At 43.2% G+C, this 24,854-nt stretch overlaps 1 protein-coding gene across 2 annotated transcripts in view; it reads right to left on the bottom strand.

The window, feature by feature from the left end:
• Positions 1–24,854, bottom strand: part of PPM1H (protein phosphatase, Mg2+/Mn2+ dependent 1H) — a 293,293-nt gene that overhangs the window by 70,793 nt on the left and 197,646 nt on the right. For both annotated transcript variants that reach the window (XM_004053493.5, XM_055358103.2), the window contains exons 5-6: positions 22,729–22,813; positions 5,398–5,516 (exon numbers count right to left, since the gene is read on the bottom strand). In XM_004053493.5, coding sequence (XP_004053541.2) covers positions 5,398–5,516; positions 22,729–22,813 — 204 coding nt within the window. The remainder of the gene's footprint in view (positions 1–5,397; positions 5,517–22,728; positions 22,814–24,854) is intronic.

The raw sequence follows: 24,854 nt of genomic DNA, 5'->3' as shown, positions 1-24,854 counted from the left end.
GAAATGAGACCATCATAACGTTAGAAAGGCTTTGCTTAAAGAAAGAATTCTGGTATACTTTGCTCATGACCAGAACCATCTGGAAGCAATCTAGCATTCACAAGATGGACTTTTCTTCTTTGGCCCTTGCTCTCTCTACAAATCCCATCAGCCCAGGAACAGCTGCTGGAGAATCTGGCCTGGCGCCAGGGGTGAAGTTTCAGCCCCCTCCCACACACATGTCCTTCTGGGTCCCTGGCTTGCTTGCCACCCCATGTGGCTGGACACGGCACAAAGTACGCTGATCCTACTTGAGAAAGCGAAATAGCCAGTGGTCACAGGAGCAGAGACTTGGTGCCACAAAGCCAGCTGTGAGAAACTGCTGTTTCAACTCGGGAACATAGACACTTGCCAGTAAATTACAGCCTGAGACATCTCAGAGGGCTGCGGGTCGGGATACACTGCTCTCAAGGCAACACAATGCCAGCTACAGTGTGCATCCTGCAACAGCAGCTCAACACAAAGGGATGGGGAGGATGGGCCCCAGCTTGGGGATTCTGGCACTGGGACCAATGACACCATGCACAGGAGGTGAGAGCCAAGGGGGTGATAGGGAGAGCAAGGGAAGACTCCATCAGGAATGAACTCAGCACTGGGGGCATTGCGAAGAGAACGGCTTTATAAATCGAGCCACTGTGCAAACTATCTGAGGAGAGGGGGAAGGGGAGGTGGGGGAGCCAGGGAAGAGGCCAACTGCATTATGAAGGTCCTGGTGACAATAACCTTTTGTCCTCAAAACAATTTGGGCCTGCCAAGCTGCTCCATAGTCTCCGAGAAAGCATGAGGGTGGGAAAAAAAAGGATCCCCATTAAGAGGCAACAGACTCATCCTTAATTATGAGACAAGCCTTCCCAGAGCTGACATCCTCTCCCACACTTCCTCCTGCAGCAGACACACCACCGAGTGCCGGCGTGGTGCTCCTCTAATGACAGCAGGCAATTTTTCTAAGAACTGGTCCTTTTGGGATCTTCCCCAGAACCCCCACCCCCAAATGACACAAGCTCTTAGTGAGAAGTGTGAAGCATCAGTTTAATTTGAGCAATGGTCCACAGGGTCAGACTGGGGACTAGAAAAGGGATGGCCTCAGCAGTCCTAAAATGCTTCATTCCATCCTCTTGACCCTATAGGATCGTCAAGACACCAGTCCTGGTGGACAGAGGGCCCCTGCTTAAATGTACACCGAAGCTCGAAACTGAATGATCATGTCTAATTATCCTAAAGAAAAGCTGACTGGCACACTGTATTAGAAAGAACCCCAACAAAAAGTCAGAAACCTGGATTCTAGTCCTTATTCTGACACATTTGCATCAGGGGAAGCTGAGCAAACCACCTAATACCTCTAGGCCTCAATTTGCTCACCTGCAAAATGGGAGTAAGGGGGAGTCATTCCACATTTGGCAGTTTAGCACCTTAGTAAGCACCACACTCTCTGAAGTTACGCTGCCTGGATTCATATCCCACTTTCTCCTCTTACGAGTTATGTAACCTTGAGCAACTTAGCTCTGTGCCTCAGTTTCCTCATCTGTAAAATGTACCTAGTTCACAGGACTGTTTTAAGCATTAGGTACGAGGAATTAGGTAAAGCTCTCATCATAGTGTCTGGCCCTTAGCTCTTCCAGTAATTGTCAGCCCCATTACCATGATGATTAGTGGAAGATGAGGAAGAAAAAAAATTCCACGACTAGGCATTTACTACAAGGATTAAACAGCTTTGCAGTAGGTGGACCTTTTACTTGTTAGAAGGTTTCAGAAAAATGGGTTCCAGGCTAGAGTGCAGTGGCACAACCATGGCTCGCTGCAGTCTCAACCTCCCAGGCCCAAGCAATCCTTCCACCTCAGCCTCCTGAGGAGCTGAGACCATAGGCATATGCCACCATGCCTGGCTAATTTAAAAAAAATCTGTTATAGAGATGGGGTCTCCTTATGTTGCCCAGGCTGGTCTTGAACTCCTGGGCTTAAGTGATCCTCCCATCTCAGCCTCTCAAAGTGCTAGGATTATGGGCATCAGCCACCATGCCCAGCCTCCCATCTTTAAGTCCTAAAAAATAACTGCTAGATCTAAGGCTTTCTGCTAGAGGGTAAAAACATTTTAAAAAGGAATTCATTAAAGCTGGGGGGAGTGCTTTACGTAGGCAGTAGTCTAAATTGAATGCATGATTGATTTACTGATTCATTTATTTATTTAGAGATGAGGTCTTGCTCTGTTGCCCAGGCTGGAATGCAGTGGCGTGATTCTGGCTCACTGCACCCTCGAATTCCTGGACTCAACTGATCCTACCACCTATGCCTCCCCAAATGCTGGGATTATAGGTATGAGCCACTGTGCTTGGCCTAAACTGGTTTTCAATTTCTTAGGTTCTTCTGACAAAGACGTAAAGGGCTTTTCTTCAACTTAAGTCCTATTTTCAAATCAAAAGTTGGAACAGGTAGGAAATGCACAAAGATGCACATAAATCTGCTTGTAGCCAAGGTTGTGAGCCAACAGCCGTTTGGGGAATTAGGCTGAAAACAAATCAGCAAATCACATCTGACTAAAGCCATTCTCAGTTGTGGCTCCTTCATTATTCATTACCTTCTGTGAAGTTCCATACAATTAAAAATAGCCCATTTGTGGACTGTTTATCTGCTTAGGACCATGCTAATGCAGAGAGAGAGAGAGAGAGAAAGAGAAGGAAAATGAGAAAGAGAACAAGAGTAAGTGTGCATGCAAGAGTGAAAGAAAGTAACTGTGTGCATATAAAGTTGGATATAATCTAGTCTCTGAACTTAGCTACATTTTTTTTTTAAATTATAAAACCAGGACAATCTTTAGCCATTTGCTAAATATTAAAATGTACAAGCCACTAAAAACAAAAACAAACAAAACACAAAAGCAGAGCTTCCAGGGTTTGGAGAAAGAAACATAAAAAAACTAACCTCATCACACATTCTACTTACAAAGAGAGGTTTGAGTGGAACCTTTACAGCCTTTGAAAACATCTGGCCCATTAAAGTGACGATGCCTATTATCTCATTAGGAGTGCTTTTCAAAGTTAGTGACAATGAGCTGTTCTTCTCCCCCTTTGAATCAATACTAAGCATCTGCAACAAAGATACTTTTCCTTATTACAAAATCCTAGGCAGATATTTATCATTTGTTTTGACTACTTTAGATCTAATTTGCCTTTCTGGCATAGAAAGAACATAGGTACAGCCTTGCCTCAAGCTCAATCTGCTTTAAATGTGCACATCAACTGTCTGCAACATTGATCTCCCCACTTCTGTCAATTATACCTCCTTTCTTCCTTTCAGCCAATACATAATTGCTGCCTGTTTACTATGTGTCAGGCACAGGACTAGGCACTGGTGTCCCCCTCAAGGAGCCTACAGACTTGTTGAAGAGACATATTTAAATAGGCAACTGGTGCTGTCAATGACTTAACCTCTTACCTTTATCCCTTGGCCTAAATCATTTAGTTTCTTATTCATTTTCGTTCCTTCTGTGTTTTCTGCTTCTATCCCTCTATTTAGGCCTCGAGACCTCACATAAATGTTGCTATGATAGTTTTTCTCTGGGTATCTGAATCTGCTTTCTCTCCTAGTCAATCTCATTCCAACTTCTTTTAGAATGGCCTTCCAAAAACATCACTTTCATTTAATTCTCTTTCTCAGGAATATATAAGAGCACCCCATAGCCTCCCAGTAAATCTAAACTTGTCTGGCATCCCGTTTTCCCTATCATGTTCCCTCAGTACCAGCCCCATCTGTCTCCCATAGTCTCTCCTCTTCTATTTGGTCACGTTCCTTGCTGTCTTTTAGATCTACTCTTTTTATGAGTTTACAACCATGTGGGTTCCTAACGTTCCATCTTTCCAAACTCTACAGTTCCCAGACTAAACCCCATGATGCTTTGCTGAATTACACTAGCTCTCACATTAAACTTTTCCTGTACAAGTGCTGATTTTGCTAACTAAATAAAAATGGATTCACAAGAAAACCCAGTCAGGGTTGGTTTGGTGACCCTGGGGCATCAAAACTCCAGAACTCAGAGCTGCAAAGGTGAACCCTTTCTGATAAATCCATTCAGATTTTAGAGCAGGGGTAAATTCTTAGGCTTGAGAACCAGTCTGTGATGCGACTACTTAATTGCCGTGTTGTAGTGTGAAGGCAGTCACAGATCAAACAAACAAATGGGTGTAGCTATATTTTTAAAAATTATTTCTGGAAGTAGATGGGGTAGGCAGAATTTGACTCTTAGGTCATAGTTTGCTAACGTTGTTGTAGAGGAAGAAGAGTGGATACAGGTGAGAAACTTCTCTTGGTTGGCAAAGGACAACCAGAAGCCCCTTAGATTGGCCTCTTATCTTCTCTGGGTAGCTCAACTTGTTCCCTGAAGACAGTATGTACCCTGGCAGTAGATCCCTGGCCAAGTCATCACCATGGGAATTTGGGCTGTGACCATCTGCTATTGCTATTTTGGTCAATGGGGAAGAGACAAGAAAATCTACTTAATCTACTTCTTTGACTCTTTTGGAGATATGGGGAAGAAAGGGTCCATGGTCTCATTCTCATATGGTCTCCAGACTGGCAGGAGGCTCGCTCATTAGGACCCCAGGGCACAAGACCAAATCTTCACCCACACAGTGCCAGGCACTGCGCTCTCATTTAATCCTTACACTAACCCTATAGTGTATAAGTACTTATCATCATATCTATCAGTCAGATAAAAGAAATAGCTGAGGTCTTAGTCAACATTAGCCACTGCTCCATTCTAGAAATGTTCTTGATGCTTACACAGCTGTGTTTTCGGAATATGACAACCCCCCTGACAAGAGTTCTTATTTCAATTTGAATGTGATATTAATGAGAATAGCTCATTAACTTTAGCCTTGATAATGAACCTTCAAAGGATATATCTTTTTATCACTTTATCCATGCAAAAATGGGCTCTAGAGGTTAAGCAATTTAACCAACTTTGCTCATTTAGAAGAATCAGAGTCAGGATTCAAACCCAAGTCAGTCTGGCTCAATAAACCTTTGGCCATTCTACCTCTTTAATAACCCTGACCTAAACACATAAAGCTTCATGTGTTTTTAAAGCCCTCAAATGTTTGCTACATGTGAAGTGAGAAATCAGGTCAGTTTCATGGGGTCCAATATCCCCAAGGAGGGTCTCGAAGAAGCAGAGAGGCAAACCAAGGCTCGTGATTTGGTCCTAAGCAAAAATAGCAGAGGCAGGTGTACCCCCTTGTCTTTCACCACAAACCCTGGTCTCTGGCTGTGCTTCCTGATCCAAACTGCGTAACTGGCTGTTTATGGTGGTGATGCTTCCTTCACACACACTGTGTGGTTCCGAGGCGGAGGAAGGCATGTTCTTACCAGCCTGTCATATTAAAGTCCCTGTAGAGCATCTTCTTTCCAAGCTCCTTTCTCTGTACTCTCCTTGGAAACTCCAAATGTGTGAACTCATTTCCCAGCAAGTGAGGCTGCATGAATGCCTAACAGCAAAAAGAAAAAGAAAAAACACATACATACACGTATTTAGAGAAACAAAATAAGAATCAAGGATGTTTTGCAAATTGAGACAGGCCATATTTTAAAAACAGGAAAATTGCCTCATATTTTAAGTAAATAGATTTCAGAGTTTAAACACTAATAGAAGACGAGCACATAAAAATGAATTTACAAAGGAATGTAACTTTTTCATTTGATCTGATACATTAATTGTAACCAAATGCATAGCTGAAGGCATCAGGAAAAAAGACTGAGCTTCTCTCTAAAGAATGGCTTTTTAGTTTTCCAAATGGTATATTGGTGAGATACGGGGTGAGAAAGCTCCGTGACGTGGTCTTTTCCACACTTACATCCTTGGTTATCATGGCCTTGCCTTTGAAACCTGCGTGTGAGCTTCCATGTAAACACAATGGCTCGAGTGCTGGTTGGGGCTGGATGCAGCAGACAGGAACTTTCTGTTGGACTCCCTCCAGTTTGCTCTGCAGTCATTTGATCGTGTCATTCGAAGACTATTCTGGAGCAGATGGCTTCTCCCCCTCCCCCAAATCTCTGTTCACACTACAAAAGTCTTGAGCAAACAGCCACGTAGGGAATTGCTTTGAAACAACAGTCTCACTGTCACATTCAAAATTCAAAGCTAGCAATCCGAGAGACGCAATGCTCACGTACTAACTTCTCTACTCAGAGGCCACATGCTGCAAGCAGGCCTGCACTAGAACTTCCCCACATGAAGCTGTCTACCTGCTTCTGAGCAGCGTGGTGGAATGGATCTTCTTTCTTTTCTGGCAGGGAAAAGAGTGGGCAGAGCAAATCACAGCCTGGCAGTGTAGGAAAGCAAGGGATCTCTGCCACCAGGCAGATGGTCAGGTCCTCAGTGTATGGGTCGTAGGCATCTCTTACAGCTACTTTGCTAGGACCCAATGCCGGCAGATCTCTCACTGATTCTCATGAAGGTCTGGAGGTATTAGTTAGATGTTAGTCATCCAATGCTAAGTTTTTCAGGAACCAAAGGAAGGAAGCTAAGTTGTCACCAGGCTTGTCATATTTGCCCAGATATGGAACTCTGAGCAAGTAATTCTGGGCAGGCTTGGGGACAGGACAGGATGGGATAAGACAGGGTGACTGAAGGTGAGCAGGAGAACTGTGCTTCCCATTTGCTGTAGCCTCAACAGTTTCTAGGTCTGGTGGGAATTCTGGATCACTTTGAGGGGCTCTGAAAATCCTGCTGGGAGTAAGGCTTGGGGTGCTGATGGGTATCAAGGAAGCTTAAATACGAGGTTTTACAGAGAGGTTCTCCTGGGAAGGAATGAAGGGAACTAACACTTAATAGGTCAGGTCAACAGTGGTGCTTTGGGTGAGAAGAATTTGGGTGTGAATCCAAGCTCTGCTTTCATAAGCAATGTGGTTTTAGCAGGTTAATTTCTTGGGCCTCAGTTTATCTGTAAATGAGATTAATTATATATCTCACACTGCTGTTTTCATAATGTAATGTCTATTAATATACTTAGTTGTTTCTGCTTACAAAAAATTATTAGTCACCTAGTGATTATTGAATCCTATTATATCCTGAGTACTACACTCAGTGCTTTGAGAGTTCTAATTTCACCCTCTTAACAATCTTCTGGACAACACTGGCTACATCATTTGTGGGGCCCGGTGAAAAACAGAAACAGGGAGCCTGTGTTCAAAATCAAGAATTTCAAGACAGGGACAGCAGAGCATTAAACTAAGCAGAGCACTAAACTAAGCACGGCACCCTCCGCGACCGCACAAGTCACAGGCCCATGAAGCTCGTCATGCCTACTGGGTACATACTATTTTATTCCTTTTATTTTGGTCCGCCCATGAAAACTAAGGAACAAAGGCATAAGTGGTCAACGGACAGCAGCATCTGTTATAAGCCCTTTATGATCTTTCAGAACTTTCAGATTGTATCAGCATGAATACAATCCACTACCCAAGCTGGACTAACATGGGCTTAGGGGTTACCATGTGCCAGCCCCATACCAGGTACTTCATACACCTGATCTTACTCCCCAACAATTTTACAAAGCAGGAGTCGATTAGATTTACAAATGAGAACACTACATCCTGGAGAGGTTAAGACCTAGCGCGAGGTCATTCGCCCAGGACTGGGTGGATCTTGAGCCTGAGCTTAATATCATGGTTATAACCCTCATCCTAACCATATGTTGGGCCTTTAACCTAAACACACATTTTTACAAAAGATAGTAAAGGGGCCATAAGAGGCATGTGATCCTTTGCACTTAGACCAAGCAAAGTCTGAATCAGTAAACCTTGTTAAAAGAATTCACACACACAGAGCCACACATAGTATGGGCACAAAAATGTCTCTGACATTATTTATAACATTAAATAACTAGAAGAAATCATTGAATGAATAACTCATTAAATAAACTAGCATAAACTCAAACAAAAGAATTCTATGGTGTCACTTACAATGACACTATAGAGAATATGCAATGACACAGAGTTGCATTAAGTGTAAAAAAGCAGGTCATCAAACAATATGTGTGTGTGCATGAACTTGTGAGTGCTGGGTCATATATGCACAGATCTTTATAGAAGACATACATACGTACACAGATGCTCCTCCGTTTACAGTGGGGTTACATCCCAATAAACCCATCGTAACCTGAAAATATTGTAAGTCAAAATGCATCTAATACAACTAGCCTACTGATCAGAGCTTAGCCTGGCCTACATTAAATGTGCTCAGAACACTTACATTAGCCTACAGTTGGGCAAAATCATCTGGCAACACAGTCCACTGTAAAGTGTAGGTTGTTTACCCTCATGATTGGGTGGCTGACTAGGAGCTGCTGGCTCACTGCCACTGTCCAGCATCACAGGAGAGTATCATACCACATATCCCTAGCCTGGAAAAAGGTCAAAATTCAAAATAAATTTGAAGTATGATTTCTACCGAATGCATATTGCTTTCACAACATCAGAAAGTTAAAAAAAAAAAAAAAGTAGCAGTGCTTCCATTCTGTTTTGTAAAATGAAGGCTGCCCTGATTAAAAAAAAAAAGTAAGTTGGGAACCATCTGTATACAAATGAACATGTTATGGTCTGAATGTGTCTCCTAAAATTCATGTGTTGGCAATTTAACCCCTAATGCAACAATGTTGGGAGGCAGACTTTTTGGGAGGTGTTTAGGCCATGAAGGTAGAGCCCTCGTGAATTAATGCTGCTATAGAAAAGGGCTTGTGAGAGTGAGTTCACTCTCTAGCTCTTCCACCTTCTGCCATGTGAAAACAGAGCAAGAAAGCCCTTACCAGATGCTAGTGTCTTGATCTTGGGGCTTCCCAGATGCCAGAACTGTGATAAATTTTGTTCTTTATAAATTACTCAGTTTGTAGTATTGTTATAGCAGCACCAGACAGACTAAGGCTGTGTGTGTGTGTGTAAATACAGATACGTGGCATGCATATATATTATTAACAAACAGGTAAGAATCCAAAGGACATTCCTGAGCACATTTCTTAACAAACCCCATGTCTAAGAAGGTGATGCCTGTTCAGGAAACATTACCTCCAATCATAGTACCTGGGCATTTGAGGAAACAGGAGAAGCAGGCCATAGAAACTAGGAGAATTCCCCTTACTCCTCCTCTAAAGCAAGCCATGAGACCTAGCTCACCTTCCCCAGAAAATAGATTATTAAGACCCGATTCCAGAGGGGCCCTGCACCATACCCAGAGGAAAGAAATATCACACAGGGATGCCAAGATGATGCTGAACAAACAAGCCTTGCTAAGTACCCCTACCCCTGAGTTTATTACCAGTAGATCTTTTGTCCTTTGATCAAACTTCTGTATGACTGTCCCTAAAAATACAGTTTGCCCTGTTTCCTTGGGGCTTTATTTCTGAAGACATCTATGTGACATAAGCTTATATTAAATCAATTTGTTTGCTTTTCTCTTGTTAATCTGTCTTTTGTTATAGGGGCATCAGCCATGAATGGGTAAGAAATCTCTTCTCCCATATAAGGGTAAGTGTGGAGATTTCAGGCGCTTTGCCTCGTAACAGGAGGATGAGCAGGCCCTTTGATGGTGCTTTAAACCAGGGACCCTTGGGCTCTTTTTGGCTGATATCCATTTGCCTGGGTGGCTGTGTCAGAAGATCTCTTGAGGCAGATGTCTGTGGGTTAGTTGGGAACTCCTCAACAGCTTTGATAACAGCAGGGGCCACCTACCCTCTCCCTCTGAGGATGTGCAGGTTTGAAAGGGCCTTAAATATTGTGTCACTCTGAGGCGCCTTCACATACAGAGCCTTTCATGATTTCCACAAACTGCTTGCTTTCTTCCAGGATAACAACAGGGTATGATATTTCATCAAACACATACGCCATTAGATGCACCATCATTTTATTACTTCCAGGAAAAAGAAAAAGCAGCCAATTAAAATATGTATAATTCTTTCTTAACACTTCAAATTTTAATTTTATCCTTTTCATAAGAGCTGAGACCTAGACACATTTTTATTATCTATCACTATTGTATATATTTAATAAGGGATATAGAATTGAAGTAGGTTGGCTAAGGTTTCCAAAACTTTTACATTTAGAATCCAACTGCTCTCATCATTTTTCAACTCTGAATCATGAATGTTCATAATTTTCCACACAGAAGTGTTGTGTGTTTCATGAGGGCACCGGTGACGCAGCATTTTTTAAGTAATCCACAACAGCACTGGAAGCCTCAAAGCTAAGGGTGCAGAAGTTCTTAAGCCAGCTTTGCAATCCTCTAGAGCCAGCTTACTTCTGACTCCCACTTCAGGAATGTGGCTAAACAAGTCTGATTCACACCTCCTCAAACTCCTCCGCACAATTAGTTGGATCCAGTGATGCTTAACAAGCCCTTCACTTTTCTCTGCAGGATGTTCTTCCAAGCTGCTGGACCCCCATCCCACAAAAGTTTGGTGTGTTGGGACTCAGGACATTCCACCCCCAAAAATGGCACCTTGGCATTTGAGGAAACAGCAGAAACAGGAAAGTCTCTCAACTTCCCCTTGTCCCTCTCCCCTGAAGCAGGTCACAGGATCCTCATTCCAGAGGTGCCCGCCCCATATCCAGAGGAAAGAAACATCTTTAACTCTGAAGACACAGGGATACAGAAGAATCTGAACAAACAGCCTTGCTAAATTCTCCCCAGTTTATTCCCATTAGATCACACCCACTTTATCCAATTATATTTCTCCATGACTGTCCAGTCTTCCTCAAACTTAAGCATAAAAATATACAAAGTTTACCTATTTCTTTAGGTCTTCAATTTCTCATAAAGTCTCCTGTGTCATGTAAAACTTATATTAAATAGATTCGTATGCTTTTCTCTTGTTTATCTTGTCTTTTGTTATGGGGGACCTTGTGATGGGTGAGGAAATCTTTTCCACCCCTGCAGGTGTCTGCCCTTTTGATGTTCACATATGTCCAGGAGATGACACGTCATGCCTGTCCCCTGGCTGGCAGCAAAAATCAAATATAAAATTCAGATATGTTAAAAAACAAACAGGTGTCTTAGTTCTGAGGAAATACTGTCATAGTCACCCCCTCACTGATACTGATGCCACACTCTTAGATTTCTCCATCCTTCTGATTTTTCTTCCTCTGTTGCTAACTGACACAGCACAGGTGGCATGATTCATTTTCTGTCATAATCATGCTTACCATAGAAATTATAAGTACTCCATGTGTACCTGTGATATATTTTTACCACTCTCTCTTTTTTAAAAAATCACCACCCACCTCCTTACCAGCACATTCAATACTTACTGCTGTTGCATATGTCAAACCCTATGGAGTTAATGGCGTTAAAGGAACTCATCTCAAGAACTTGGTACAAACAGAGCAAACATATGGTTGCTTAATGAAAAATGAGATGCTAAAATACACGGCTGCACACAATTTGTAAAAACCTGTTGGTTTTCTGAGGAAAACATTTATGCTTATTAGTCTATCTTTTCGTGCAATCATAAAAGTTTGTCTAGTCTTATATGCACACATGTTTACACATGTACAGTCATCAAAATATTAAAAAAAGTTATCTGAGGGTTTTCTTTTTAATGTACCCATAATTGTGGATATTTTGACCATTGGACACAGATTACCTTCATTTGAAAAAAAAAAACCCTCTAAAAATTAGTTTTTTGAGAAGCCAGTGTTTAAAGCAAGTTTTAAAAGACTGCTGAGAAGAGCGTTACTGCTTCTTGTTCTAATAATTTTAGGGAAAGCCAAAATCCTGGAGAAGAGGCAAGCAGGGCAGGGGCCTGGCTCCAATACCGGGATGTGGAAGCCGCAGATTCCCATCAGGCCAGCGCAGAGATATTTTGTCCGCAAAAGCAGAGTGGCCAAACAACTTGGGGATTTGGAAACTTCTTAGGGCCTGCCCAGAATTCAGGTGACCATGACTGGCTAGAATTACTTCATTTGTACTGGTCTGTGCCTCTGGAAGCATTGCTCAAGTCAGCATTCTGGAGTCCTGAGTCTTCAAAATGATTTTACTTAGGATTTACCATGAGCAATAAGCCCAAAGTCTGTAAAGTGTTGGGGCAGGAATTTGCTAGTTTGCTAATAATTTACTGACTTTTTTTTTTTGAGACAGAGTTTCACTCTTGTCACCCAGGCTGTAATGCAATGGCTTGATCTTGGCTCACTGCAACCTCCGCCTCCTGGGTTCAAGCAATTGTCCTGGCTAAGCCTCCTGAGTAGCTAGGATTACAGGCGCCCGCTACCATGCCCAGGAAATTTTTGTATTTTTAGTAGAGACAGGGTTTCACCATGTTGACTAGGCTGGTCTAGAACTCCTAATCTCTGGTGATTCACCTGCCTCAGCCTCCCAAAGTGCTGGGATTACAGCCATGAGACACCATGCCCGGCCATGTGTTCATCATTTTTAAAACCTTAACTACACTCTAGTGCCCAGCATAGCACCCAACATAGTAAAGGTGCTGAATAAGTATTTGCTAAAAGAATGAATACAGGACATTCTGACCTGCTCTACACAATCACAACTTAGTGATTATTTAAACTATAAGATAACACAGCCTTCAATCTTTTGAAAAAGTTAAAAGTAAGGCCCATATTGTATAAAAACCATCTTGGACCCACGTAGTTTGGATTTAGTTAACTTCTTATAAATTGATAGATGTCTTCCCATAAAAACACATGTGCATGGCGGCATGTGGTTTTTAAAACCCCATGATGTTATTTTACAATCCTAAGAATACCTAAATAATAATGCTTTGTCTCTTCACTTAATAAGCCTGCAGATGGGAAACCTATAAATTAGCAGTTGATATTAAAATGCAATTATTATTATTATTATTATATTATTATTATTATTATTATTATTATTATTATTATTATTATTTGAGGTGGATTCTCACTCTGTTGCCCAGGCCGGAATGCAGTGATGCAATCTTGGCTCACTGCAATGTCTGCCTCCCAGGTTCAAGTGATTCTCCCACCTCAGCCTCCTGAGTAGCTGGGACTACAGGCATGCACCACCATGCCTGGCTAATTTTGGTATTTTTAGTACAGACGGGGTTTCACCATGTTGGCCAGCCTGGTGTTGACCTCCAGACCTCAGGTGATCCATTCCCCTCGGCCTCCCAAAGTGCTGGGATTACAGGCATGAGCCACCACGCCCAGCCTTAAAATGCAATTTAAAGTGTAGCAGCCCACCCTCCGATTAAAAAAAAAGGATCTCTTCTTGTACCTCCATTTTAATCCTAAATTTTGAGGTTTTCCTTCAAGGAAACACAACAGAATGCTACTAAATGAGGGGAGAGGGTGGAGGTATACCCCAAGTTCATGTGTGTGCCACAAATATCACCTGGGGGAAAAAGCTTGATAACCTCTGCCGTAGCAAGACCAAATGCAAGTAACCAAGACTCTTAGGGACTCTAAAGAGCACAGATTTGTTAAAAAGAGAATACGACATATCCTCATCACTTAGTGATCTGAGCAGCTAAAAAAAGGAAACTTACAAACATGGTTATATCTGGCCAGGAACAAGGACACCTCTCAGGAAAGGATGCTGGAACAACTGACTGTGTCAGGGCAGGACACCAAAGTTTGAGTAGGGGAATTGGATGTCTTTCTATGGCCACTCTCCTCTCTAGTCCTGAGCAGAAACTGGTTGCAAAGGAAGAGAAGGGAGACGAGCATTGCACTGTGGAAAAATACAACAACTCCATCCCAAAGAAAGTCTCTGAGTACCCTGAAGAATGGAGACATAACAGGAGGGAACAAGCCTGAAGAAGAGGCACCTTCCAGAACCTTCCAGTAAGCCTCTCACTAGGCAAGATGGAGGCCAGAAGTCTAGAGTAGGTGAGCAACCTGAACCCAAGGCTGTCTCACTCTAGATCACATGGCCCTGAAGCTCCACCTTCCTGGGCTCAGGGAGAGTTTTGAGCACCTCAGCAGGGCAAGGAAAAAAGGGTAGCCGGAAGCAGGGAACTCAGACCCCAGGGAGGAAACTAGCCCTGGTTATGGGAGAAGTCTAAGGTGACCAGGGCTCCAGCGGAGGGCTGAGCACCAGCCTTCCAGTGGACACAAAGATGGGGCTTTGAGGTTACTCAAAATTGCTTGCTAGGGAATACAAAATGCTTCCTCATTTTCTTCCTCCTTTTGATAATTTTTTTTTCCTGTTGCTTTGTGGTCAGCTGGCCAGTGAGTAGTGTCAGCCAAGAAGGAGACTGTCCCAGGGCTTGGGGTATCCAGACAAAGGAATTCATGCAACTAACATTTGAGCCCTTACATATGCTAAGTACCAGGGGCTAGGGGTTTGGGGCTCAAAGAACACAAAAAGAGGACCCTCTGCTCAGAGCTGACACACACAAGTGAGGGAGGCTGAGGGCGGCTTACAGGCAGAAATGGAGCCATTCACAGGGACCAAGGAACAGAGTGGGTCACACACTGAAGAGGATCAGAGAGAATCTGCAAAGGAGCTTAAGAGTTGGTCAGGCAAGAGCTCTAGGGCAAGTGTGGCCACGGCAAAGGCAGGGAAGTGGGAGACAGCACGGCATTTGGAGGTAATCCTAGGAGAGAAGAGAGTGGGGCAGAGAGGAGGCAGGACTGCAGACATTGGCACCAAAGATGGCCCCTCCTGCAAAGGCTAATGTGCAGTTAAAGAAAGGATACATAGAGTTAAATAAAGTGAAACTACTTAAACTTTTCAGTGAATTATATGTGGTAAAGTGCTCTTCTCATACACATACAAGCTGATGAAGTTTCACAAATTGAACACACCTGTGTAGCTGGCATCCAGCTCAAGAAAGAACATTACCAGCATCCTGGGACCAGCACCCCATCATCAGCACCCCATCCAATCACTGCCACTGCCCCAAAGGGGTACTATTCCAACTTCAAGACTGGCCTTGCCTGTTTCTGTGCTTCATCTGAAATCCTACAGGATGCCCTCTTTGCTAGGTATTAAGTCTGATAAATTCATCCATGTTGTGTGTAATTGCAACTTGCTCATTCTCCGTGCTGTACGTTAATTCCATCCTGTGATTATTTCATTATTTATTTACCCATTCTACTTTCCAGGGGCATTCGGATAAGCCATCATATCCCCTGTGACCTGCACGTACACATCCAGATGGCCAGTTCCTGCCTTAACTGATGACATTTCACCACAAAAGAAGTGAAAATGGCCTGTTCCTGCCTTAACTGATCACATGGTCTTGTGAAATTCCTTCTCCTGGCTCATCCTGGCTCAAAAGCTCCCCTACTGAGCACCCTGTGACCCCCACTCTGCCCGCCAGAGAACAACCCCCCTTTGACTGTAATTTTCCTTTACCTACCTGAATCCTATAAAACGGCCCCACCCCTATCTCCCTTTGCTGACTCTCTTTTCGGACTCAGCCCACCTGCATCCAGGTGAAATAAACAGCTTTATTGCTCACACAAAGCCTGTTTGGTGGTCTCTTCACATGGACACGCATGAAAGTTTCCCGTTTAAGCTGTTACAAACAGTGCTGCTATGCACGCTCTGGTCTTTGGGTAAACATTCGTACACATTTCTGTTAGGTACACACTTAGGAGTAACACTGCTGGACCACAGCACTTTCAACTTTAGGGAGACTGCCAAACTCTTTTTCAAAGGAGTTGTTCCAATTTCCACCCTCATCAGCAGAATGTGGAAAATAAGAATACTTACGTGTTAAATAAGATAAATGAGATGGCAGATTCCACGACAGAAAATCTTTTGTAAAGTTCTCTGACTAAAAACTAGAATCCTCTACCTAAAACTTATACATTAATTAATTTTTTAAATGTTCAGACCTCACAGCATTTGAGAGAAAGTAATCAAAATAAGAATTTTCCGTGTACAATACAAATCTTTTTTTTTAAATTGAGTAATCTCTCCTTTCTCTTGCCCTTAGAGGGGGAAAATCTCATCAGATTATATGAGAAGAGGATTGGAAGCCTTGCAATTCAAGATGATTTATCAAGATAGAAAGTCTAAGGTCAAGAATGAAATGAAATTAATAATGTCAGCCAAACCACTGGTGATCACTAACAGTCACACTAACAGTCAAATGAGACAGCTTTTCCAGAGCCAAGGCTGGCTGCCTGATTTACAGTGCAGGAATAGAATATTTTGGTTTGGGTTAGAAAAAATGTGAAATGGCTGAGACCCAAATATGTATAGGTTGGATTCTTTCATAAAGAACTCTGTTCTTAATTTGTTGTCAAAAATCTCAAAGTAACAAGAACAGAGCTTGTATATATAAGCTATTACAGAATTGAATATGAATAAAATTCTGCCTGGTTTACGAAGATTTTAAGAGAAGTTCACATTTAAATTTCTATGTGATCCAGGGGACCTATTGTAAACAGAAAAAATACCACAATAGCTTTTAGTCTGCCATTTTATAATTAGAAAATTTGAACCTCATATGCCATTTTATGAAAGGAGGTTAAATGAGGAAGTAGGTGGGACTGGAGTGGATTTTTTTATGACTCAGACATTCTCCTAAGGAGCAAAACACAGAGATGGTGAAACTGTCTCTTTTTGAATAAAGCCAGGCTTGCCGGCTTTAGCCACCTGCTCTCAAGGTTAGGTGGGATGCCAAGGTGGTGCACCTGTCATTTTGACCCACCAGCACGCTTGTACCTCCCCACTTATAGCCTCCTGTCTTCAAAGCAGGTTCAGGCTTAAGGAATACTTTTCTGCAGACAACTCTTGAGCAGGAAAAATCCCAGAGAGCCAAGCAGCACCAGGGAAACAGCAGACAAACAGAACCCGGCTCGGCATTGAGAGCTGGGGGTAGTTCCAAGGACACTGCAAGAAATCACCTCAGATAATGTTGCACTTGTGTTCATCAAATATGTACTTGAAACCCACGTTCATCTCTTCTATACATTGCCCTTGATGAAAAACAGCTGCAAACTTGGATTATTCTGCAAGGACAGAAGTATGTTATTTGAAGATATGATGACACCGGCACAACTTAATGTAATCAAATCAGAGTTTATAAATATGTACTGGCAGAATGGAGGGAAAACCATCACTCTCATACCTCAGGGCTATGGATGTCTCCTGAGGGAGATCCATTTCTGGCTGTGACCTGAAGCAAAGGTAGGGGTGATTTCCTTGAGGCCACAGTATCAGAACAGTAAAATCTGTTGTGAAATGTCCATCAACCAGACGCCCTTCCCTCCTATCTGAGCCTTGACTCCACCAAAACATTCTGTCCAGCTTGGTGAAGCCCCTTAAATATTTTATTTCAATCACCATGGAGACCTTAGAAACAAAACCCAGCAACAGAAGAGCAAGGGTTAGTCACGACTGCAAATCATCAGCTCTCCCTGGTGCTGAGGCAGGAGTGCCCGTCCCTTGAACTCCTCATCACACACCTGCCACATTCCGTGTGAACATGTCAAACCCTCAAGCCTGCTCAGTTAATCACCCTGCCTGAGAATCTATGAAACAAAGTTCACATTACTCAGAGAGCCACATGAAGGGCCCTCTGAGGTCAGAATGCAAGACCAAACAAAATTAATGTGCCTGCCACATCCATCATCTTGTAATCTGCTTCCAGTTCCATAATCCCCGAATGTCCAGACTGTGCATACCAAGAACACTGAACATTCCTCTTTGATGTGGATCAAAATGATTCATGTAGAAAGGACTCTGACCACCTTCTTCACTAGCAAGAAAAGCATTAACCATTTCTACAAGTCAAACAGACCTGGGACTGCAGACATCTGCTCAATGCAAGTGGCTAGGGACCCAGAAGTTTTTTTTTGTTTTCGGTTTTTTTTTTTTTTGAGAGAGTCTCGCTCTGTCACCCAGGCTGGAGTGCAGTGGTGCAATCTCGGCTCACTGCAAGTTCTGCCTCCCGGGTTCACGCCATTCTCCTGCCTCAGCCTCCCCAGTAGCTGGGACTACAGGCGCCCGCCACTACGCCCGGCTAATTTTTTTGTATTTTTAGTAGGGATGGAGTTTCACCATGTTAGCCAGGATGGGGACCCAGAAGTTTTAATGACTCTATCATAGATGTTTCTTCATATACCCTAAATATAAAATTTGATTTACCCTAAGAACAAGGAATACACTGTTAATTTTTCAGTGACTACTAACTGATGAGGCCACGTTAAGGAAGATGATACAACTATCATTGTACTAAACTATTTTGTAATCACTCAAGGGAACGAATGCTTACAATAATGAATCAGTAGGATTACATGCACTTAAAATTATAACACAGTATACTGTATTTTATATTACCATGCAATTACTTTTCATTTTAATTTCTGAGCATGTTATGAATACCTAAAAGGAAGTATTGCTACCCATTTCATTCAGGAAGAAAGGAGATTCAGAGACATAGTGTGAGGGGAAGCTAGAGGTCACATGACTCATGACTGGGCTGGGAGAAATCCACATCACACTCCTATTTTCCTCTCATAGTTGATACTATTTTCTCCACCCCCCTCCCTGCCAAGATGGAGTCTTGCTCTGTTGCCCAGGCTGGAGTTGCAGTGGCACAATCTCGGCTTACTGCAACCTCCGCCTCCCAGGTTCAAGCAATTCTCCTGCCTCAGCCTCTTGAGTAGCAGGGATTAGAGGCATGTGCCACCACACCCAGCTAATTTTTTTTGGTATTTTTAGTAGAGATGGGGTTTCACCATGTTGGCCAGGCTGGTCTCGAACTCCTGACCTTGTGATCTGCCCACCTTGGCCTCTCAAAGTGCTAGGATTACAGATGTGAGCCACCATGCCTGGCCGATACTATTTTCAAGATTTTACACTATTAACCTCTAATTCCCTCAAGTATTTACCATAAAGATTTCACCATAAGATTATTTTATGCTATGAATATTCTAACTCCGGGTATTTTATGTTCTGATTATTTAAACTCCTGATGTCTGAGGAGAAATGTTTTTAGTTATAAACTAGAGTAACCCATTTGATTTAGGAGTAAGGATTAAAAAGGATATAGGCAGCATTTTCACCTTTTAAAAATTCAGACATTAGGTTCGGTTCTGTGGACTAATAGTGTCCACACTGATTGTTTAAGAGCGACACCAAATTATGCATTAATCTTAGCAACATTAGAAATGGTTCTTAAATAAAAACGAGAAAAAAAATTACCCTGGTTTGCAGGCCAGTGGGATCTTTGCTACCGACTGAAAGTATCTCCCCAAAACTCACATGTTGAAGCCAAATCCCCAATGTGATGGCATTTAGATGTGGGGCCTTTGGGAAGTGATTAGGTCATGAGGGTAGAGCCCTCACAAATGGGATTAGAGCCCTTATAAAAGAGGCTCCAGGGAGCATCCTTGTGCCTTCTGCCACATGAATTTTTTTTTTTTTAAAGAAAATTAAAAAAAAGACAGCCGCCTACAAATCAGGAAGTAGAGCCCTCACCAGACCTTGACTCTACCAGCACCTTGATGTTGGACTTCCCAGCCTCTACATCTATGAGAAATTAATTCTGTTGTTTATTAACTACCCAGTTTATGGTTTTTTGCTACAGCAGCCCAAACAGATGAAGACAGATTTGTAGTGGTAAGACTTTAATTCCTCAAACAATAGCTAAATGAGTAGTACTGTGTGTCACAAAACAGTACGGCATGTATTAGTTCTTACACAGCCTTCTGAAGTTTTCTATCCCATTACTGTTGAAGAAATTGGGAGTCACTGAAGTTCCCTGTGGAAATTACATACACTTATGTGAGATCTGAAGCCACATGCATCTTATTTCAACCATCCCGAAATATACCGCTGACATTTGGGAATCTGAAAATGTCAGCATTCCTATACTTCCCCCAACCAAGTTAACCTCCCAGGTCCATTCTTGTAACATGAAAAGATGAAATCATTTTAAAACAGAAAGTGCAAAAAGTTAACTTATTATTCATTGCCTCTTGTAGGAAAACAGAAACCTGAATAGGAAATGGGTTTCAATAATGAGCAGGAGGTGGGCTGTGCATGGTGGCTCACGCTTGTAACCCCCAGCAATTTGGGAGGCTGAGGCGAGAGGATTGCTTGAGCCCAGGAATTTAAGACCAGCCCTGGCAAGACAGTGAGACCCCCCATCTCTACAAAGGAAAAAAATAATTAGCCAGGCATGGTGGTGCACCTGTAGTCCTAGCTAAACAGAGGCTGAGGTAGGAGGATTTGTTGGGCCTAGGAGGTTGAGGCCACAGTGAGCCATGGTTGTGCTACTACAGTTTAGACTGGATGACAGAGTGAAACCCTGTCTCAAAACAAAAAACAAAAAAACAACGGAAGGTAAGGATAGGATATAATAGAGACAAGGGAGGCAAAGGCTTCATACCCTGCTGTGAAATGTTTGGGCGGAGTGTAGCAGAGAAAGGACTGTTTGGTAATGATCTAGAAGTCAATATGAATATTGTTTTTAATTTTTTTTTTTTTTAAAGAGACAAGGTCTCACTCTTTACCTAGGCTGCCCCAGGAGTGCAGTGGTGCAGTCTTGGTTCACTGTAACCTCTGCCTTCTGGGCTCAAGTGATCCTCCCACTTCAGCCTCCTGAGTAGGTGGGACTACAGGCAAACACCACCATGCCTGGCTAATTTTTTTTTGGATTTGTTTTGGAGAGACACCATTTTGCCATGTTGCCCAGACTGGTCTTGAACTCCTGGGCTCAAGCGATCCTCCCACCTCAGCCTTCCAAAGTGCTGGGATTACAGGCATGAGCCACCGTGCCCAGCCTGTTTTTAAATCTTTCATTCAGTAAACAGATACTGGTTCTGTATCTCCTCTGTGCCAGGTGCTGTGTTGAATACTGGCAATACGAGGTGACTAAGGTAAGTGGCCTGCCCTCCAGTACTCAGTCTGAAGAGGGGGAGAGACCTGAACAAGCAACACCATATGCTGAGAGCCACACTGCAGGGAAGCTGTGGTACAAGCACTGGGGACTGACTCCCTAGGAGGATTAGGGGACACTGCAGAAGAAGTGATATTTGTGCTGGGGTCTTAAAGAATGAAGAGGAGTTTTCCTAACAGAAAAGAAAGAAAAGGCCATCGAGGCAGACCATACTTCCAAAGGCATGGGGGTCAGAGATCAGAGAAATCATGATATGTCCTGGAAATGGAAGGTAGTTCTCTGTGGCTGGAGCATGGGATGCCTGGTGGCAGTGGTGGTGGCGGCAACATTGAGATAGGACTGGAGATGTGGGCAGGGGCCAGGATTCCAGCAAGGCCAAGAAGGGCAGTCTGCATTCTGTAAATTGCAGGGAGCCAAAGGCTTTTAGACAGGGGAGTGACAAGGTGGGTGATAAGGTCACTTGGATAGCCTTGTGGAACAGAGTGGAGAAAGCCAGACAGGTGGCAGAGAGGCCAGCTGTAATGAATTCTACTTGGAGGGACCCTTGCAGCTCAGAGGCCCTTGGTGACCCTATCGTCTAGCTCTCCATTTCACAAGTGATAAACCGAGGTCAGGAAAGGTTAAGAAACTTGCACAAAACTGTCCAGCTGGTAACACAGCTGGGGCCAGAAAGAAGATCTGAAGGCTGCAGTGGGGTCCTTTCCACCGGCCTAGACTACCAAAGAAAATGGCGAGGTCTGAAGCCTGGATTCCCTAGTAGTGGTTTCAAGTTTATCAGCTTAAGACACCACCACAAAGGTTAGAAAGCAACAGTAGGTGAAAGATCGAAGTACTGTTTTTACAATCATTTTGGATTCCTGCTGTCTTATACACCAAATAAGTAGTTAAAGTGACACAGTTCATAGAATAAAATGAACGAAAACACAGACATGGAAATGGAAGGAAAGTGCAGAGCTACTTTCTAAATCAACCAAATTAATTAAATCCTGACCACACATACTGAAATGCAGAGATGCAAAGTCCTTTTTGAGTAGCCTGGATCAATTGTTTCCTAAGAGCAGATGGGCACTACTTTAGCTGTGTTGTCTACAAAGAAATCCAGTTGGTGAGAAAATATTTCATCCACAGAACTATGATTCACAGGGTTAGTTCCTAGAGGTATCTGCCCCAAGCCCACCTGGGATGATTACCAGAGTCACTTTAAACCAAGATTCTAAGCCTAATACCCTTGCCCCTGGAATTTGAAGACAAGGAAGTGAGTCTATTCTGTTTCCCAGAAAACTGAGCCCGCTCATAATTTCATTCCAAAGAGAATAATCTACATAGAGAACTTATTTTCAGGATAGAAACAGATTTTCTGACACCTGCACCTTTTCCAAAGGGCCTGTAAGACTTCATATCTGAGCATGAAGTAGTGGCATGTCAGCAGAGACCTTAGAGCTGCCATGTGGGCAGATTCTTCCTCACAACGGGAATCAGACCAAGTTCCCTGTTTGAGTTAAAGTGAGTAGCGGGCCATGGAAGAAGGTATCTGTGTTTTTCAAAACTGCATTTCACATTGTACATAAGAAGCCATTAAAAAAAAAAAAACAAAAAAAAAAAAACAAAACCAGAGCACACCATGTCTTCAGTTGGTCACAGATGGGAGAAAATCAGCCACAATAATAAATTCACGGAGGTGGAGTGTGTCGTCACACACGGAGCCAGGATGTGTGATCCAGAAGGTGTGTGTGGGGGAGTTAATACCATATGTCATTTGAATGCGGTGAGCCTGCTCCCATGTCAGTAGCAACGTGTTCCTCCAGAACAGCTCCGATGCCATCCCTGATGCCACTGCCCTCTGCCAAGCCTAGATGACTCTTACCAGGTACTGAAGTCGCTGGCGCTCCGTCTCGGGGGTAAATTCTGAAGACATGGGGATAATTTCTCCATTTCTGATGATTATGGCCCTGAAATGGTGAAAATGCATTGTCAGTAGCCAATCTCATAAATGCTCTGATTCTGTTACAACCATTGCTTGGTTCAAGTCACACATGAAATGCCAAGAGATGTTTTTGTTTTCCCACTTGCATGGCAGAGTTCACTGTTCCCAGCTCTGAATCCCTCACCACATGAGAGGCATCTCTCTTTTAAGTGCATTGCATTCTAGTTAGCTTATGTTTATGTTTTCTGCTAGCTGGAAGTGTGCCTCAATGCTCCAGCCCCAACCATACTTCTTGGCACATAACAAATGCTCGGTGAATAAATGGACGGATGGATGAATGAATGAATGAATGATGCAACAGAGTCTTGCTCTAACCCAGGGTTATCGAATAGCACCTTTTGTGATCATGGTAATGGTTTTGTTTGTGCAGTCCAATATGGCAGGCACTAACCACATGCGGGTACTAAGCACTTAAATTGTGGTTAGTGCAGGCAAGGAACTGAATTTTTCGTTTTATTGAAGTTTAATGAACTTAGCTTTAAATTTAAGCAGTCACATATGGCTAGTGTTGAATGTATTTGACAGTGCAGCTCTAGATCCCTGTTACTCAAATGATGCTGTGGGCCAGCAGCATTGGCTTCACCTGGGAGCTTGTTAGAAATGCAGAATCTCAGGTTCCACCATGAGATTACTGCATCAGAATCTGCATTGTAATAAGATCCCCTGGTGATTCATAAGCACTGGGATGTCTGAGAATGTGTGGCCTACACTGTTGAATTTCTAGGGTGATATCCTGGGTCCAGGGGGAAAAAAAAAACCAAAACCACTCATCTCAAGGCTCAGGAAACTCATACACTCCAAAAAATGTATCTAACAGCTATTGCCCAGTCAAGGACTTTTGAGGGAACAGCGTTCCCCAAAGCAGATGTCTATAGGAGAGGCTGCAGGATCGATAACCATGAGCAACATTTCCTGGGTCTATTCCCAGCGGTGCCTCCCGTTCCCAGACCTTCTGATTCCAAAGTGGTTCCTGACAGCCACTTTTCAGCTATCGATCGGTTGTGGCAGAATGTTGCCATTTCTACAACAAATGGAAGTGGCTTGGGGAATTGCATTCTATATGAACCCAACAGCTCCCAGGCATCAGGGAGCTAGAGACCTGAGACCTGACATGCTTCTCAGTAAGGAGCCACCAACATGGGAAACGCCTTCGATCAGCTCAGATCTGAGTGGATGCCTCCTTCATTCTAGGGAGGCTGCATTCTTTGTGCCAAGAAGCCTCTGGGCATCCCTCTCTCCCAGTGCAGAGGCAGTTTCTGACTTGGAAACAATCCCTATAAATGGCTGCAGCTGTCATGACCCCACCCCCAACCCCTCACCACCTGTGCCCTAGTTGCTGCTGTCATAGAAACGGGAAAGTGGGGGATCAGGGCTGGGGGTGGGGGGTGGTGGGGGGGCGGGCAGCACATCCAGGAAGGGAAGGAGTGATGACAAAAATCTTAGGGGCTTTAGAGAACTTATGACTCTAGGAAAAAAAAAACAGTGGAAGCTGTGAGAAAACGGAAAAGTTTAGGGGAATTGACTGTGAGAAGATGAGGCCTCTTATAATACTCCTTATCACTTTTATTATGCTGTCTGAAATATGACAAGTTAAAGATTCCTTCTTATAAACAGGAGCCACTTGTAAAATGCAATCACTATTACCCCACCCCCACTAAGGTGTTATCCACCATTCACAAATCAGTGTGAATTAATTCCAATGGTCTTTGTTCTAATTACCAGGTGAGTATGACTATAATAAGGGAGTAGGAGTTTTGACAGGATGGAGAAACACAGGAGAATTTGAAAGGGGGTGGGGTCAGGAAATTCTAGGTTTGGGCCTAATCTTACAGGATCTAGAGGGCCCCTGAGAATCCGGGGAGCTGGAGTGAAAGTTATTATGTGATAAATTCCAAAGATAATCTCCTCTTTCAAGATTTTGCCTAAAGCTACTCTTAACTTTTTCCTCTTTTTCTGCACGGCCCCTGAATTGCAGTTGAATTCCCAGGCATGGACTAGGAAGAGCC

The sequence above is a fragment of the Gorilla gorilla genome, chromosome 10 (genome assembly GCF_029281585.2).
Source record: "Gorilla gorilla gorilla isolate KB3781 chromosome 10, NHGRI_mGorGor1-v2.1_pri, whole genome shotgun sequence".
NCBI lineage: Eukaryota > Metazoa > Chordata > Mammalia > Primates > Hominidae > Gorilla > Gorilla gorilla.
The sequence above is the reverse complement of the archived record's forward strand: the minus strand, read 5'-3'. Positions and strand labels throughout refer to the sequence as shown.